Here is a 17,191-nt window from a genome sequence, read left to right on the forward strand (position 1 = left end):
TTATTGTGTTCCCGACTTTGAATTGTGCATTCTCCATTGAGAAAATAAACCATCTTCTTTGTGAAAATCAGTGGTTGCACATGAGAAGTATATGCTGTTCTTTCTCCCTTGTTGAAATGATCAAATTCAGTCCAGATATAACTTTATCTGGAGTTCTGTGTTGTCCTGCGAGTTGTCACATTAGAATTATCCTCATTTCTTGTTGTCTTTTTACAAATACCTTGAGATTTGGGTAGGCTACAGACTTTGCTATGATAGACTAATAAACTAAACTGAAATGAAAGACTTTGGTCTGTACTGCAACACCTGTCAATTAACTCTTAAATGAATGGGATTCAAATGTAGTTTAATCCCCTCGGCTTAATGGTGAACAAGCACACTCTGCCTCTCGTTAATCAGAGAGAATGATAAAAGCTCAATCATGTCAAAAAGAGGAGATAGAGGCTGGACTTTGTTCTTCCACATAGGAGGCCGTCCCTGTGTCTGGCTCAAAGTTCAGGTCATACAGAGAGTTTGGTTTTGCCTCTGAGTGTGTCTGTGTTTCCCCTCAGTCTCTGAACTCTTAACGGTCCGTATTGAGCTGTTTGAGCCCCAGAATGACCTGTTGGGCCCTTATTGCTCCCCTCCTGCTGGGTCTGTTCATCCACAGCGCTGTCAGTCAAGATGCTGAGGACCCTGCTGCGACCACGGCACCACCACAGGGCCAGGCCTCTGATGGCTCACAGCCAGAGGACGAGAACTCCGAGTGGGCAATGAATTCCCTCAGAGGCAGCTTTGAGTCCGTTGGCGGATACTTTGATTCAATGCTGGAGTTCATGGGTGGACGTGATGGAGTGTGCCAATACCACTGTCGATATGGTAAGTCGGTTAAATGGAGGAGTATGTACAGTTTAGGGTTAGAATAATACTGATATTGATCAGCCGGTAGGGACCAGCACTGATATATCATTTTAGATCGTCCAAATATTTTACAATTACATTTTAATTGAAAGAAGGGAATGTATTACTGTTTCCCCTTAACACTAATAACATGCATAGGAAAGGGTTAGCCTAGGGCCGGGTGTCCTATGCTCCAGTTGATGGTGTTTCCAACCCAATAACAATTAGGTTCTTCAAGAGAAAAATTAAAATTAAAACAATTCTTCCTATTTGGAATCCAAATTGATAAATTCATAGTTATTGAGTAATTGCAAAAAAATCTGCTTCTTATACCATAAAAAATACATAAACAGAACATATATGTCTATATATTATCTAAATCAAAGCCTTTTAACTGCCAGGTTTTGGAGAGTACATTTAAATACACTACCCTACACTGAATATATAACTTTATAAATGATGTCTTGTATATCTAGCAATGATCAAAACATTTTATTTGAAATTGGTTTGAATATTCACAGTTTAAACTCTTTCTACTTTTATTTATCCAAATATTGTTAAAATTAGCTACATTATTGATATAAACTGTGTACTGTGGTTAGTAGTCTGAACATTGCCTGTATGGATCAGCAGTGAAACAATGTTAATCCAAGAAAGATAATGCACAGATACTTATCATATCACCATTGTACTTATCATAGCTGTTATCATCTGGAAGAGGGCCTGGAAATGGACTGTGACCCCAGAATGATTCATGCAGTGACTGGGGAATGTGTCTAATAACATGTGAAAGGACAGGAATCGAATAAGTAACCTTTGTCTCTCTATGTGCAGACATGGGTCTACTTTAAACCCATATGGTTTTCAAACTGCAGACCTATATCTGATATTCTGTTTGCTTCCCTTTTCAGGTAAAGATGCTATTCCTCGTCCTGGCTACCAGATGGCAGCGCCTGATGGATGTAGCTCCTACTTCTTCGGTCTTCCTATTCCAGATGGGGTATGCTTCTTCTGTCTATTCAGTCATGTGGATTTATGGAACTTGGAAACTTAATTGATACATAAATAAAAACTGAAACTACAATCCAAAGGCACTGTACGTAGAGACTTAAAACAATTCAAACATCCTCTTTTCTAATATCTCAATTTAACATTATAATATCTTTGCTTCACCCTGAGTGGAGCAGGTCGAGTTGCGCTGAATTAGCATTATATTTTAGTTAGTTAAAGTTAAGGCAACTGTTGTCTAGTGAAGTAAAGGCCTGCTCCTTAAAGATCTAGGCTCCATGTCTACTGTTTGTGGAAACATACAGTATGGTTACACCAGCTACTTGTTAATTGTGAAGTAAAGACCCGATACAAATACATAATTGGTGTGTCTCTGCATGTGACAAAACACAACTTTATGAACAATGGCACACACAAAAGAGGAATAGTTTGGTCATGACTATGTATAAGATTTGCTTCAATGTAAATCTTCCAAGACAAAGACAAAGTAAAATAAAAAAAATGGAGCAAAAAACTATCCTCAGGCAAAAATAAAATAATATATAACCTCATGCAGTCCCTAAAAGTCTATATTTGACTGGATAAAGGAATCGGTTGAGATTTTACAGCAAAACTAACCACATGTGAATCCCACACACTTGCATACAAATACATCTTTCTGTTGTGTACCAGATGGATATGGGCATCCCTGCCATGACCAAGTGCTGCAATCAGCTGGATATGTGTTACGATACCTGTGGCTCCAACAAGTATCGCTGCGACTCCAAGTTCCGCTGGTGCCTCCACAGCATCTGCTCGGACCTCAAGAAGAGCCTTGGCTTTGTGTCGAAAGTTGAAGGTTGGTTGTTTTTAACCCATATTTCCTCCAGGACTGAGTTACCGAGCACATCCCGGTTTTTCTGCCTAAACTTCAGCTTCAATAATTCAACAACTGATTTAAGTAAATGCTCTATTTGCATACATAACTTTCGATTGTGGTCTTTACCTGATTCAACTGAAACAAACCCAGTATGTGACAGCTGACAAATATGTCATGATGGCCAGTTGTGATACTTTCTAGTATTTATTTAATTTCAGTTCATGATGAAAGCAGGTGGTCTTTAAAAAGTTCCCTGCTGGTCTGGGAACCTTTAAGAAGCCTGTTGCCTCACCTTTTAAATGTAATACATAAAACCCTTTTGAAGAAATCTCACAATCCGAAAAAAATACAATCAGCTAATATTTAATATATTATTTTTGTTAACTACAATACAACCAATTTAAGTGCTCAAGTACTGATACTTTTGAGGTCTATGACATTAACTGTTTGCTGAGCATATTTTAAAAAATGTCAAAATAATACCTTCTTTTGTACATACTGCTGTGTGCTGACTGTCATTTTCTCTCCTCAGCATGTGAGACAGTAGCGGACACCTTGTTCAACACAGTGTGGACTCTGGGCTGCAGACCCTACATGAACGGCCAGAGAGCATCATGCTACTGTCAAGGAGAGGAGAAAGATGAACTTTAAACCATGAAAGACTCTCCTATTTATAACAGTATGAACTAGAGCTGCACATCAGAAGATCTGAGTTGTGGCGTTGCAAAGACTGCTGTGTGACTACTTCAGTAATTTATTTGGAAGTTATTGTTCTGTATGTGTTTATTTGTCAATAGTGTTAGTGTTGGCAAAGGCACATGATTTGGAAAAGCAAAAATATTGTGTCGTGACCTCATCCTAACAACATAAAGATAGCCTCTTGTGCTTCATACTTTTGGGTAGTATTAACATGTTCTACTTACTCTACAGTATGAATAAATGTTATTGACACATGCATTAAGGTGATTATTTCATTGCATGGCACACTTCTGAAACCTTTCAATACTTATTAGCAAAGATGGTCACAAATAATTGTTTGTAAGTCCAAGTTCATTCTCAAGTCTCTTATGGTTGTAAAAAACAATATATCATCTGCTACGTATCATCTGGTCTGCTCCGAACATGGCACAGCTATATCTAAGGAAGTCAAAGCATGTACTGTATCATCACGCCGTCTATTGGCACTATCAGCATTGATTAGTATTTTGGTATACAATCACTTTAAACAGTCTATTGCAAACTTTCCTTTTAAGTAAATGACGATATGTTGCCCCTAGAAATTGATATAGACTTACCGTCTTGTATAATTACACTGAATCTCCTACATCTTATTATCTACTGTACTTTAAAGGAGCAGTTCACACAAAAACCAAAAATACATATTTTTCCTATTTATCAATCTAGATTGTTTTGGTGTTAGTTACCTTGTATTGGAGATATTGGCCTTTGAGATGTCTGCCATCTCTTGAATATAATGGGACTATATGGCACTCCACAAAGCTCCAAAAGATACATTTGAAAAACTAAACAAAAACCTCAATTTCTGGAAACAGACATTGCTGCTGAGTCTCAGCCTTTGAAGGGTAAGTCAAAAGTTGGGAGAACATTAAGGCTGTGTTGACTCAAAGGGTCTATAAACGGCTCATCTACTGTACACTGATCATTTCACAATTAAAACCTTTCAGGTTTAGCTCTTCATTTTCACAATTGGCTTAATTTACGTCTGCAAGCTCAACTTTGTCAAGCTCAGCTTGATTTTGTTCATTTTAGCTGTCCTTTTCTCTGCCTAAGCTCTACTTACAGCTCAATGTTAACATGTGCTAAGGAGTTTTACAGTGTTGCCCTGGTCAGAATTACATCTTAAGAGAACTGCAGATTTAGCATCTACTCTTAAGGTTTCAATTTTTTGAAGGCTTAACTAGGAAAAGCAATTTCAATGCAAAATACCTGGATCTGATACTTTTAAGATTAAAAAAATATATTTATCAATAGGTTAAGACAAAAACCGCAAAACATACTTTGTTAAATCAAATGTATTCAGCACCAAGAAGAAAAAAGGCTTTTTATAAACAGAGTTACAAAGTAGTAATATTCACAGGAATGTAGAGCTGATATGGGTAAAACCTGTCTCAACCCAAACTGGCAATTAACGGCACAAAAATATATTCTTTTGAGGAAGAAATAATTTAGTTGTTAGAGTTCTAGAATGATTCAGTACAAATCTGGAAATACGGTTAAACACTAAATGATCCTGTAACACTATTAACTGCATGTGTAAATAGTGAATGTTGAACATGAGGTCCACATGGTCGGTCAGGGATCACAGCAGGTGCAAATCATCAGACAGGAAGTCATGACGATCCACACATCTACGGAGAAAGGAGAAAAAATAAGACACATGAGACCAAATGACAGTTACTCAATGCTGCTGACAAATTTCCTTTTTCATTGTGCAGTTAATGATGACTTCATTTCTTCATTTGTATGGATATTTAATTCTATATCATTACAATATGATTTGAGTGAGAAATAAAAAGACATTGTGTGATGTTTTATTGGTTGGAATTTGTTTTACCCCTCAAATGGAGCATCATAACATAACTCAACATCATACATGTTAAATTGGAATATTCATAAATGGTTACTGGTGAATTATTGCAGTGTAAGAATGCAGGCAAACATTCTATTTAATCAGCAAGTACTGAAACAGAAGCATTCCCCAAGGGGGGCATTTATTCATTAATGAAGACACACCCAGTCAAACATCAGAGTTCTCACACTGTGATTCACTTACTTCAACTAGTCTGAGACGTTAGGGAGTTGGCTGGCTGTGTGACTTTTTGCTTCATCTTCTGGTTAAATGCTTCAAGCTTGAAATAAAAGAATAGAAGTGGTTGAACTATACAGAAAATCATTTTTGTGACATTTTACATTTCTGTAGCAGGGCTGCATCATAATCTTGTGCCTCAAAACACAAAATTATGATAATACCAGAACAGGATAAATTTGTGGGGGAAAAAAAAGGTTCTGGTACTGCATGAGAAAACACTAAAAACATTAAAAAAATCCCTTTTGTGAAAATGTTGAGAAATCCTAAAGATTCCTGAGTCCATATTTATCAAGCATCTCAGAATCTTAGAACAAAAAGTAGAGTAATTTATGAAGCTTCCTACCGGACACTGTCTTTCTGTGAGATCGCTGTTTTACAACACTTTTAGCAGCAAAGTTACCAATGGCAACATTTGATAAGCAGAAAACAGCACAACTTCTTGTGCATAGGTATTATTTGTATATATTATCTATTATCAATGGCAGTCAATAGATAACCAAATGATTAAGAGTCTGTTTGCAATAATATGATGCCAACATTTCTAAAAGGCTTATCTAATATTATCATATAAACCAAAAAGACATAATTTTTTGGGGGGGTAAATCTAAAATCACTTGCCGAAAAAGAAATAAGCATTATTTTTTTTTCAGAGCTGATAATAAAAGTAGAAAAGGAGTGAGCATCCCGCCTCCTTCTCATCACTGTTGAGAGTTGCACAAAATTATGTCTTAATAATAATGGACACAGAATGGAAAGTGAAAAAAGGCCTTATCACAGAAGCTAGTCTTTATTCAGACATAGTGTAATTATGAATAATATTTAATGAAATTAACATCACTGTTGACTACATTTAGGCCTATTTATTTACCATGCTGGTTATTTAAGTAATTTATTTAATATTAATGGGGGAATGGCTCAGCTTTCATCAGTTTCTATGATTTCTGGACAGCCTAAAAGTAGCTACATTGTTCTGAATGTAAATCTACAAACCAGCAAACCCTGTTGCATTTATCCAGTTGGCAGATATCTTTCATTTCTGGCATTATAGCGTTTTTGAGATGGGCGGGAGAAGTGAGCGCACCTCTAATGAAATTTACCACAAACATTATCCCTGCACGATGTCGTCTGTGGCGTTTCATTAACTTACTGTTATTCAGCGTTTGGAGAATATTTCTCCTACATCTTCTCCTACATCTTTGACCTCTACATAAACTCTTCAGCCCCTTAAAAGTCCTCCTTCCTTCTCTTAACTGTTTTTCAACTTAGCTCTATTAGACGAAGATGCTTTGTGAAGTAGTTTCAACTTTACCAGGATCTTTTCTAACCTAAAGAGGCAATTCTTTGAAACGTGATTATTCTAAAAAATGTCTTAGCATTTTGTCACTAGTAGAGCTCTTTGTACTGGGAAGCTTTATGAATACAGCCCTTGGTCCTAAAAATAGGGAAAACCTTGTAAATCACTGAGAATTATTGTTTAGGAGTGATTTCCTACTCTAAGACACTTGATAAATACAGGACCTGATCCACAAATCAAGCATATCACTTGTTTTTTAGCTCATCGTGACCCAACTTTTCAGCAGATTTAAGGGAAATACATCTTTGATATATCCTGCTAACAAGAACACAGACAAACGGGACAAAACCTCCATAATCTAACTTCCTATAATGAAATGGCTTAAGAAGCTGATAAAACCAACATTCTACCAACCTTTTTCCTCAAGTTTGCTTTTATTTCCTCCTCCGTTGGCGGCCGTTTTTCTTCTCCTGGCTGCTCGGCTTTAGAGTCATCTTCATTGAGCTGCGGAGCCTCCACCTTTTTCACCAAATTGTCTTTCTGTTTTGCTGCCATTCTTCGTTGTTTCCACAAAGCGTTTTTCTTTCGCAAACGACTTTTCTTTGAGCGAGTTTCTAACTTGCCCTTCCACTTGGTGCCTTTTGTGAGTGTCTGTAGACAACGTACAGCGGTTGGCTGCTTAGTGCTGATGACCTGCAGGCAGCGACTGTTTGAAGCAGATCCTGTTTGGCCTTCACTCTTAGACAGATCTGGATTCCCAAATAGGTTAATGTCAGAAGAGTGGGGCTGATGGGAATAATCCATGTTAGGTGCCACTACAGAGCCTGGAAAGTGTTGGTAGGTGTGTTGTGGATAAGGACACCCGCTATTATAAAAGAAGGGAGGAACGGCACCCAGAGGGGGTGTCCAGTAAGAATGTGAAGCAGCGCTGTAGGTGCCACTGTGGTAGGCAGTGTACTGTGAGTGTTGGGACAAACTGTATCCTGGAAATGCAGAAAGAGCAGCAGGGTGGGGATACGTATGGTTTTGTGGATATGGATGTTGATAAGAAGAGATTACTTTGGGGTACGTTTCGTCTTTGTCCCTGTACCTTAGTTCTTCTTTGCTGTCCTTGTTACCGTCATGGCATCTCAGTCCATCTCCATTTCTGTTTCTCGAGCGGCTGCGTTCAGACCTTCGTCTCGATTCTCTGCTGTGGGAGCACCGACGGCGAGAGGGGCTTCGACTATAGCTTCTAGAGCTTGACCTTGAGGACGAGGAGGAGGAGGAGGAGGAGGAAGAGGAAGAGGAGGAGTTACTGTTATGTCTTTGAGAGCCCCTTTCCCGACTCTCATGCTCTACTCTTGTGTCTTCATGCTTCTTCCCATACAGCCTCTCCTGAGTCCGGTCTGCTAATTTGCTCATCTCTTCCACTTCCAGGCTCAACCCCAGAGATTTAAGAATGTTCTGGAGCTGCTCACGCTGCTCGTCCACCTTTGGTTTGTGTTCTTCTTTCTTCTTCCTCACTGGAGTGGGAGACTTGGATCGACTCCTATCGTTCTTCTTCTCGTCATCATCAGATAGGGAAAGTCTCTCACTGAGGGATCTCTCTTGACTTGGCGGGTCAATCCTCCTCTCTCCACTGTTGGTCCGACTGCTGCCCGGCAACGAAGCTCCACTATCTGATTGCTGGCTTTCTCTCCCGAAGGTTGGATCTGACTTGTCCTCTACAGCAGGGGGCTGAATATTGAGGAGCTCCTCACCTAAAGGGAGATCCTCACTGTCATCGTTGACAATCCTACTTAAGAAGTCGATGTCCACTCCTTTGTTGAGAATGCTGAGGAAGCGCTGGAAACCCTTGTTGACGCCATTCTCATCGGCTGGTGAAGTAACGCTTCGGCTGGGAGGCTGTGGTGTGAGGTCAGGGACCTGGAGTAGGTCAGACATGCAGAAAAATTGCTTTTTGTTAAAATATTAATTCATGAAAACAAGAACTTATACGAACCAGATGATCAACTCCTGAAAGCTTGGTTGGTAAACTTTCAGGAACAAACAAGTGGATAAAAAAACCCCACAATTTTATAGAGACTTTAAGAATAATAAGATGTTTTGAAAAATATGAAAACGTCCTATTGTAGCATTACTAAAATAAACAACCCAATAGATGTTTTTGTTTTATAGAAGACACTGTCTGTTAAGAAATCTTGACTTCAGTATGAGATTATTTTATGACATCAAATATTATCCTTTATTTTGGTAATTTTGGACGGAGGTTTACCAAGTACAAACAATATAATTTGGGATTAAACCATGACATTAATAAAATTGTAATTAACATCATGGGCCAAGTGCAGCTAGGGAGGTGTGGCCTAGGCGGCATATCAGCCTAAAACAAGGCTACTCCATCCCAGAGACACAGATTTGTGATGGAAGAGTATTGTCGGCAGTAGTAGGCAACAAGGTGAGCAAAGGCCATGGCTCAGGTTGAGAAAGGGCAATGGTTGAGATTATGGGAGTAGAGAGGAGGGGATCTTCTGAGTACTGGGAATTGGTGACAATTAGAACAAGCCTCACCATCAAGGCTGCTTATGATGCCCTGTCTTCTCCCAAGAATCTCAGCCATCGAGATGAAGAAGACCCTACACGCTCCCTCTGCCCCACACCATAACACTAGAACACAATCCTAACGGGCTGTAAAACCAGCCTCACTCAATGCCGATACACGGCGTCCATCCCTTTTGACTGCTTTACCCAAGTGACACCAAGGTGCTTAATCAGACAGAGGACAAAAAACATTACAAACCTCTCTGCTTGCTGGCAAAACACATGGATCACGACATCTCTGCTTCATTAGTGCCTTCACTCTGAGCTTCAGGGGATGGTCGTCCTGCAGCAGACCACCTTGCTTCAGGCGGGATGAGTTCCTTCTCTCTTTGGGTGAACGGACCTGAGAAAAAATAATCAATACAGTTAACAGTATATTAACTGGAAAACAGTTGGCCACTGCAAACTGACAACATTGATTTTCAAAGTTAAATAATGATCTCAAACAGCTGATTGGTCATCTGATCCAACAATCTATTACTCACCTTTGACAGGAAGCCAACAGGATGTTGTTGCTGCATAATTAAATTCACCCTGTCTTTAAGAGTTGCACCAATGCATGCACCTGCTTCATTACAGGAAAGGTCTGGACACGTTGTCTTCTTCACAACCGGTTCAACTTTTTTCAGGGCAATAGCAGCTTTCTTAAATAATATTCGCTCCTCTATCTCTCGAAGCTCTTTACGCTTTCTCGCCAGCTCTGGATCCTCTTTGTCCATTTCAAGTGGATCTCCATCTGGGTCCTGGACTTCTGATCCCTTAATGGAAACGTTATTGGAGGGATGACTGAGTTCATTCCATCCCACATTCACTCCCATGCTGCTCTGAGCTTCATCAACAGTGTGTCTTGCATATTTGCAGTGTGTGCTCCACTCTTCATTGGTCATGTTGTTATTGACAACATCCTGCTGATTTGAATTCAGATTTCTCAGGAATGACCGGATATGATCGTTATCCCAGTCCAGTGGATTCATCCCTCAGACAGTTTCTCTCACGGTTTATGCAGTCAGCTCACTCTGCAAAGTACAAACAGTGTGAAGACATTACTGTGGCTTATTTACAACAGACCTGCGTGTTACTTTACTGACAGCAAAATACGTTCACATCATACAATAGAAAATGTAAAATGCCCTTTGAACAAGCCCCCACCTGGTGACTGGAAACACGTTTTCAGTACCTACGACCTATGTAAGATGGTGTGCTTTAACAGTCTGTTAGCTTAGCATAGCAGCTAACACACTGTTTACCTACTACTGCGACTCAAACTACACATTCATCCGTCACGTGTTACTTCAAGGATGTTTCTTCAAAAACAAAGGTCTTGAGAAGAGAAAACGTCTAAACTGACCTTTAGTCAGCTTCAGCAGTAGGTGAGGACAAGCCTTAGTGCTAAAAAATAAGCTTGAAGTAAGGAAGAGTGGATGAGAGCCCTCACTGCTTCGGTGGTGTTAAAGGGTGTGTTAACAGCGACCCCTGCTGGACGGAGTACCAGCACTGCAATAACAATTTTGGCATATGAGTAAGAGCCATATACAAAGTTATTTGTTGTCATTGTACAACAGGGTTGTGCAACGTTCATTTTGTTGTCCCATTTTGCTACCAAAGAAAAAAATGTATATGCAGTACCAGTCAAAAGTTTGGACACACCTTCTCATTCAACTACTTTGAAGAATCTAAAATATAAAACATATTCTGGTTTGTTGAGCATTTGTTTGTTTACCACATAATTCCATATGTGTTCCTTCATAGTTTGGATGTCTTCAATATTAATCTACAGCGTAGCAAAAAATTAAAATAAAGAAAAAACATTGAATGAGAAGGTGTGTCCAAACTTTTGACTGGTACTGTATATACTTTTAATAAATGCGGGGGCTGAATTAAGGAGTCTCACAGCCTAGGGAAAGAAGCTGCTCTGAAGTCTGTTGGTATCACAGCTGATACTTCTGTATCTTTTGCCAGATGGCAGCAGGGTGAACAGGCTGTAGATTATTTCATTAAGAAATACAGCTGTAAATGAGCTTTCTTCACAATGATGGAGATGTGTGATGACCATGTGTTGTTTTTTTGTGATGCTGATTACCAGGAACTTAAAGCTGTTCACTTGGTCCGTGTCAGCTCCAAAGATGTAGACAGGTGTGTGTGTGTGTGTGTGTGTGTGTGTGTGTGTGTTCTCATGATCCCCTCACCAAAGTCTAAAACTTCATGATATTCATTAGCATGCCCTACTCACTTGCACATGTCTAGTTTAGTCAGAGTTTGTAAACTTGTACCTCTATCCCCTAATAACACCAACTGTAGGCTGAGGAATTAAACCTGTGTGAGTCACTAAGACGTTAAGTCAGGCATTGCTCAATATTGCTCAATAGTCAGTGAATAGCCCACTGCCTTTGATGATCACATGTTTATAGAATTACCTGCAATAAAAAGCGGTGATCTGTTGTGTTTCTTTTAAGTCAACACAATTTAACAGGCCAATAGGGTTTTATTCATTGTATCTGCAGCAGTATCTGATTTTGCATCTACTGAGATCACATCTTCAGCTCTCAGTTCTTCAGTTTCCAGCTTCAATCTGAGGAGTTGTAAAAGTATTTATTGACCTTCTCCTGGTGCACTGTAGTGCTATGTGAATTCTTAAAATGGTTGTATAACACACCAAATGCTAAAGAAAAATTCAAAACCATTTGCCGTTGTCTTTACTATGTATGGTCTCAATAACTGAATGTAGTGTGCAGCCTGCCATGGAGGATCATTTCATGTGACATTTCGACTTTCAAATCCAATGTTTCCTTCTTCTGAGAATTGTTTATTTTTTTTTACAATATAGTCAAGAAAAACTGGTGCAATTAAACAGCTCTCAGTAATTTACTTACAATAACTGCATTTAATATTATGCTATTCAAATATTTACACCATTTTCTGCATGTTTACAAAAAAAGAAAAGAAAATAGCTTAACTAAGAGTACAGCACATTGTTTTTACGGGATTATGGTGCCATTTCAGTAGGATAATACTTACAAAAAGACTCCTGGTGACAAATATAACTTCCAAAAAATGTATAATGTATCAAATCATGATGTTTGAATAACAAAATCAAGAAAAACTAAATATTCTGAGATTAATATACACTTTCTTCACACAGTGTTTTTCTTTAGCGTGACATTGTGTTACGGGTATAAGAACAATGGTCTGGCAATGGACAGAGCTCCAACACAACCAGGTTTTCAATAAACTTGTGGTCTGTTAATTTCCTTGTCCGTGTTATATTTTGCCTTGTTTTTTTGTTGCTGCTGCAAATGTTCAATATTAAATTTGTCAATTGCTGTTTAGTGTTGTTTGTCTTTGTTAACTCAGTCAAGCCAAACTGTATATTTTTTTGAAGATCTTTTACTTTTCTCCAGAGAGAAAATAAATGTTTTCTTAGCTATATCAGTCAGATTTTCACCCTATGCACCTGTCATTATCCGGGTTGTTTGGTTTCGATGACCTGCAAACAGCGGGGCCTTGGCAGTTGTTTTGATTTTTGTGTGGTGTTCAGTTGCTGAATTGGGTTAATACCTGGCAAGTTAAAAAAGGGTGGATTACCAATGTGCTGTGGGAGTAGGTGCCTTGTTTGAGCTAATACTGCTGGAAAGATGTTCACAGGTGGGGCACGGTGGTATGGGAAGAAGGGAGGCAGGGGAGGCAGGGAAAGCCTGGGTCCAAAGTTGGGCAAGTTAGGGGGCATTTTAGGAGGCGGAGGTGGGTATGGAAGCGATGAACAGTTTACTGGAGAGTACATCGGCATTGCAGGTGTAGGAGATGGCTTTAAGAAAGTGGAAGCTGAATTTTGAGAAAATGCTTGACATGCAGCAGTGCTTTCCTTGGAGTAAGTCTCCCATTTGTCACTCTCCTGAAAAGTGCTACTGGTGCTATTCTGGACATATTCAACAGCTGCATGCACCTGCACTCGTGGTACCTCGGATACAACTCTCTGAGCACTACAGGAGTCTTTTTTCTTGTAATACTCCTGATTTAACGGGCTAAAACTAGATCTGCTTGATGATGATGATGATCTACTGTGAGGTCTTGGTGAAAACGCTTGCCTGGTGTCCCTTTCCCTGCTTCCTCTACGATGGCGGTCATTATCCTTCTTTCCATATAACCGCTCTTGGATCCGATGTGACATTTGGCCCAGTTCCTCGGATCCTAAATTCATTCCAATGGCCTGCAAAACATCCTGCATTTGCCTGTGCTTGTGCTCATCTTCAGATGTCAGTGTTATCTTTTGCTCCTCTGAGGGAGACCTGGATCTACTGTTGGAGCTGAAGTAGCTCCGTTCTCCATCACCCCTTTGCAGAAACTTTTCGTCAGACAGAGACCGCCCCTTTGGACTGAATGACCTGTGACGATGCTCTGAAGAAGCCAGTCTCTGAAATCCTTTGCTCTCACTCCAGTGGCTGGTATTTTGCTGGCTTCCCTGTTGCCCCACAGCATAACTGGGAGACCAGGGATGATCAGGTTTCATGAAGGAAGTTGCTGGATGTGGTCGATCTCCCGCTTCTGTGGAGGTCTGAGTCACTATCTTGGTGAGCGTGGCGACATTCACACCCTTGTTGAGCACATTGAGGAAACGTTGGAAACCCATCGTTGACTTCTGCTCAGGAACAGCAGGACTTTGGTTGGTGACATCACACTCAAAAGACTGATGGGAAACACACAGAAGCAACCAGTTTATGAAAGCACTATCTGCATTATTTGTTTGACAATTAAAATGTTTGCTGGAGGCGTATTTTTTGTGATCCAGTTAGCAAAAACATTTAGTGACATCCATCTCATTTACACTCTCCACTACAAAAGAACAAAAGCAGGTACACATGAACATTCGTGGCATATTATGACCACACATCATGGACTAATAATGTAAGATGTATCCATTCTATCTTATGTTGAGCTACTACAAAAATCCAATATTATATACTGTCATTTTTTTCAATCCTGCACTTAAGTACGAAAACAGTTCCTACACTGGATGCATCAATGTTGGGGACACAAAAATAGAAACATTCATCACTTTAATTTTGCAACTGTTAAAAGGTGTACTTAACTTCATTAACTTTATTTACTGCTGGGTAGCTTGTGAATTCCACCCCAAGGATCAGTAGTCTTAACTTAACCGTTTATAATACATCATCATTTATTTGCCGATTAATCTTTGTGTTAAAAATTTGAATTGGCAAAGTAACTTAAGGTAGCAAATAAATGTGGTGGAGTAAAAAAAAAAAAAGGATGAAATGTAGTGAAGTAGAAGTATAAAGGAGCAGAAAATTGCAATATTGAAGTTAAGTACAAATACATCAAAATTTGATTTAAGTGCATTACTTAGGTAAATGTACTCTGTACTGTTACATTCCACCAATGCTTAAATATGCCCCGTGGACAAAAGTTGTTTTTACTTTTAGTGTAACTCACCAAAAAGTAAAATGTGTGTGTTTAATGTATTTCCTTCCTGATAGAAAATATCTGTTGCACCTCTTACTGATGATAAAAGGAAATAAACCCACCTTTCCATAAGATCCATTCAATGGAAACCTTGTTCTGTTTTCACCATACTCCTCATGATCTGTGGGGGGGCTGTCATTCCTCTCTCTGGGTTTGACATAACTCTGTTTGATATGGAAGAAAATGTTATTAAACTACTCAAAAAATAAGCTTTCACAATCCTTACAGTGACAATAACAAATTGTGACTTACCTTCGTAGAGCGATCTCGTGATCCTTTCCTCTCTTGTGAACAGTCTTGGCTTTTTTCATGACTAACTCTATCTTTGTAATATCCAGATGACTGTCTGCAGTCATCATGTTGTTGCTTATGTGTGAACTCCTCATGCCCATATCTGTGTCTGGAGTCTTGAGGTGTTTTGCTGTATTTGAAATCCTCCTCCCGTGGTAGCATTTGTTTAAAATCCTTGGTCATGTGTGCACGTGAAAAGCTGTCGGGTGAAGGCCTGTTTTTATTATCATCAGGCTCAGGCCTGTATCTGTTATCATCTCTATCATCCTCTGTAAACCTTTGCCTTTTCTTTTCAAAAGTACCCCAATCAGGTGAGGACATGCGTCTCCTTGCTGAGCTCTTTCTGCTCAAGTCTCTGTTCAATGAGTCTTTGCTGTACAGCTTCTTAGGTGAGTCACTGTATTCTCTACTTCTGCTTGTCCTCTCTGAGCTACTATGTCCATTTCCACCATATTTCTGATAGGAATCCTGCGGTATATCTCTGCGAGGTTCTCGCCTTTCTTCCCATCTGTGATCATAATCGTCCCACTGCCTTGAACTTCTGTCGCTGTGCTGCCGCCTGTGACTGCGCTCAGACCTGTTTGACTGCATAATCTCACAGCAACTCCAGCAGCGGAGTGGATGTCAAAGCCTGCAGCAAAAAAAAGATAAAGAAAATTAAAATTAGCTTTAAAATCCTGAACTAAAGAGCTCAGAAAGATTAATATGCCAAACCTAGATAATACATAAATAAATGTCACTGATGTCAAATGGATTTATTTAAAAAACAAGCCACAGAGGACGAACAGTATACAATTAAATCATACTTAAAGTAGGTAAAAGTGAGACCATAGATGTGCACACCCCAACTTGCTCTTGTTACCACTTAGTCCAAAAGCTCTCCGTCTCTCTTGCTCATGGAGGAAACAGAAATAGTCATATCACATATTTAAACTCAAATCACTATGATGCGACTCATAGAGGGCACCAAAAGTAACATGTCTACGTCATCGACAGCAGGTGTCACAAGTCATGGCAGCAGGCTTGCTCTTTCTCAGTCATGGACCAGCTAAAGGCGGGTAGAGCTGAGTAAGAATCAAGGTGTTAATGGAGAGATCAGTGTTGGCCTCAGCAGCTTCTGGGCTTGTTTACGTTCACGTTGCTCCACTGACTGTGTGCTGCAGCTCGCATGCGTTGGTTAGCTTTAGCTAGTAGGAAAATAACGAAAAGCACCAGTTCATTATCATTAAAAAGGTTATTTAGATTATTTGCATCTAGAATCAACACATCTGCGCCGGACCTCTCGTCCTGGTGTGAATACATGGACGCTGAGGTGCAGAGGCCAGTTTCTGTCGACCTATTGACGTTAGCAGCAATCACCTAGCTCCTAGCGCTGCATCACCTCTTCCGCTGGACGAGTCCACTTTCTCTCAGGGGATGGCCAGGGGGAAATGCTGAAACTAAACTCGGATATATGACGAAGTCCTGACAACAACAAATTGTTAAGCATTTGGCTAACATTCATAGCCAAGTTAGTGCACGTCGCTCACCACCGAGCCGCTTGTTAACCCCCTAGGCAGTAACGTGGATTTAAACTGCCGCCCCCTCCTGGATGGAGTGTGAACAACCCAGCATGGTGCCTCGTCTTCTTCTATCTATTCCATTGACTGCTGGTAAACTAGCTTATAGGTGCACTAGCGCCACCTATTGGACTGGAGGTCGAACAGCAGACAGGCTGTAAAGCGACCTAATGTTATAGAGGAAATCCACCCATAAATCCCCATGCAAGTTAAATAAAAAAATGCAAATTAGCCCCTATGGCTGCTGTCATATAGCTTCAGGGTTTTTCACGGCTTAGTGTTTTAGAAAGATGTTACATTTCAGAATTTAAACAGACCTGCACATTATTATAGAGGCTATTAGTAACTGTATGCAGCCCTGTTTGTATTTAAAGAAGTCACTTTGACATGTCCCAGTAGGAAAAGCACAA

At 39.8% G+C, this 17,191-nt stretch overlaps 3 protein-coding genes across 9 annotated transcripts; 1 reads left to right on the forward strand and 2 right to left on the reverse strand.

The window, feature by feature from the left end:
• The first annotated feature begins 500 nt into the window (after positions 1 to 500).
• LOC129095924 (group XIIB secretory phospholipase A2-like protein) lies at positions 501 to 3,701 on the forward strand. The gene is made up of 4 exons (XM_054604536.1): positions 501 to 858; positions 1,791 to 1,879; positions 2,560 to 2,725; positions 3,279 to 3,701. Exons 1-4 carry the CDS (start codon positions 597 to 599, stop codon positions 3,395 to 3,397), a joined length of 636 nt encoding a protein of 211 aa, XP_054460511.1. The 5' UTR covers positions 501 to 596; the 3' UTR covers positions 3,398 to 3,701.
• Positions 3,702 to 4,306: 605 nt separating this feature from the next.
• Positions 4,307 to 10,907, reverse strand: LOC129095999 (general transcriptional corepressor trfA-like). 3 transcript variants are annotated; one of them, XM_054604632.1, is made up of 6 exons: positions 10,802 to 10,907; positions 9,939 to 10,469; positions 9,665 to 9,796; positions 7,285 to 8,778; positions 5,541 to 5,616; positions 4,307 to 5,115 (listed from the first exon to the last, which is right to left on the reverse strand). In XM_054604632.1, the coding sequence occupies exons 2-5, from the start codon at positions 10,425 to 10,427 to the stop codon at positions 5,542 to 5,544; spliced, it is 2,190 nt and encodes a 729-aa protein (XP_054460607.1). In that variant the 5' UTR covers positions 10,428 to 10,469; positions 10,802 to 10,907; the 3' UTR covers positions 4,307 to 5,115; position 5,541. The 3 variants fall into 3 exon arrangements, with proteins under 3 accessions (XP_054460607.1, XP_054460605.1, XP_054460606.1); XM_054604630.1 differs by having other exon boundaries at positions 4,308 to 5,115; positions 9,653 to 9,796; XM_054604631.1 differs by having other exon boundaries at positions 4,308 to 5,115; positions 9,653 to 9,796; positions 10,603 to 10,902.
• Positions 10,908 to 12,281: 1,374 nt separating this feature from the next.
• Positions 12,282 to 16,765, reverse strand: LOC129096095 (cyclin-dependent kinase 12-like). 5 transcript variants are annotated; one of them, XM_054604756.1, is made up of 5 exons: positions 16,582 to 16,765; positions 16,085 to 16,409; positions 15,184 to 15,853; positions 14,994 to 15,095; positions 12,282 to 14,134 (listed from the first exon to the last, which is right to left on the reverse strand). In XM_054604756.1, the coding sequence occupies exons 3-5, from the start codon at positions 15,811 to 15,813 to the stop codon at positions 12,911 to 12,913; spliced, it is 1,956 nt and encodes a 651-aa protein (XP_054460731.1). In that variant the 5' UTR covers positions 15,814 to 15,853; positions 16,085 to 16,409; positions 16,582 to 16,765; the 3' UTR covers positions 12,282 to 12,910. The 5 variants fall into 5 exon arrangements, with proteins under 5 accessions (XP_054460731.1, XP_054460729.1, XP_054460727.1 ...); XM_054604754.1 differs by lacking the exon at positions 16,085 to 16,409 and having other exon boundaries at positions 16,604 to 16,765; XM_054604752.1 differs by lacking the exon at positions 16,085 to 16,409.
• Positions 16,766 to 17,191: the final 426 nt, after the last annotated feature.

This window comes from Anoplopoma fimbria, chromosome 9 (genome assembly GCF_027596085.1).
Source record: "Anoplopoma fimbria isolate UVic2021 breed Golden Eagle Sablefish chromosome 9, Afim_UVic_2022, whole genome shotgun sequence".
Lineage (NCBI taxonomy): Eukaryota > Metazoa > Chordata > Actinopteri > Perciformes > Anoplopomatidae > Anoplopoma > Anoplopoma fimbria.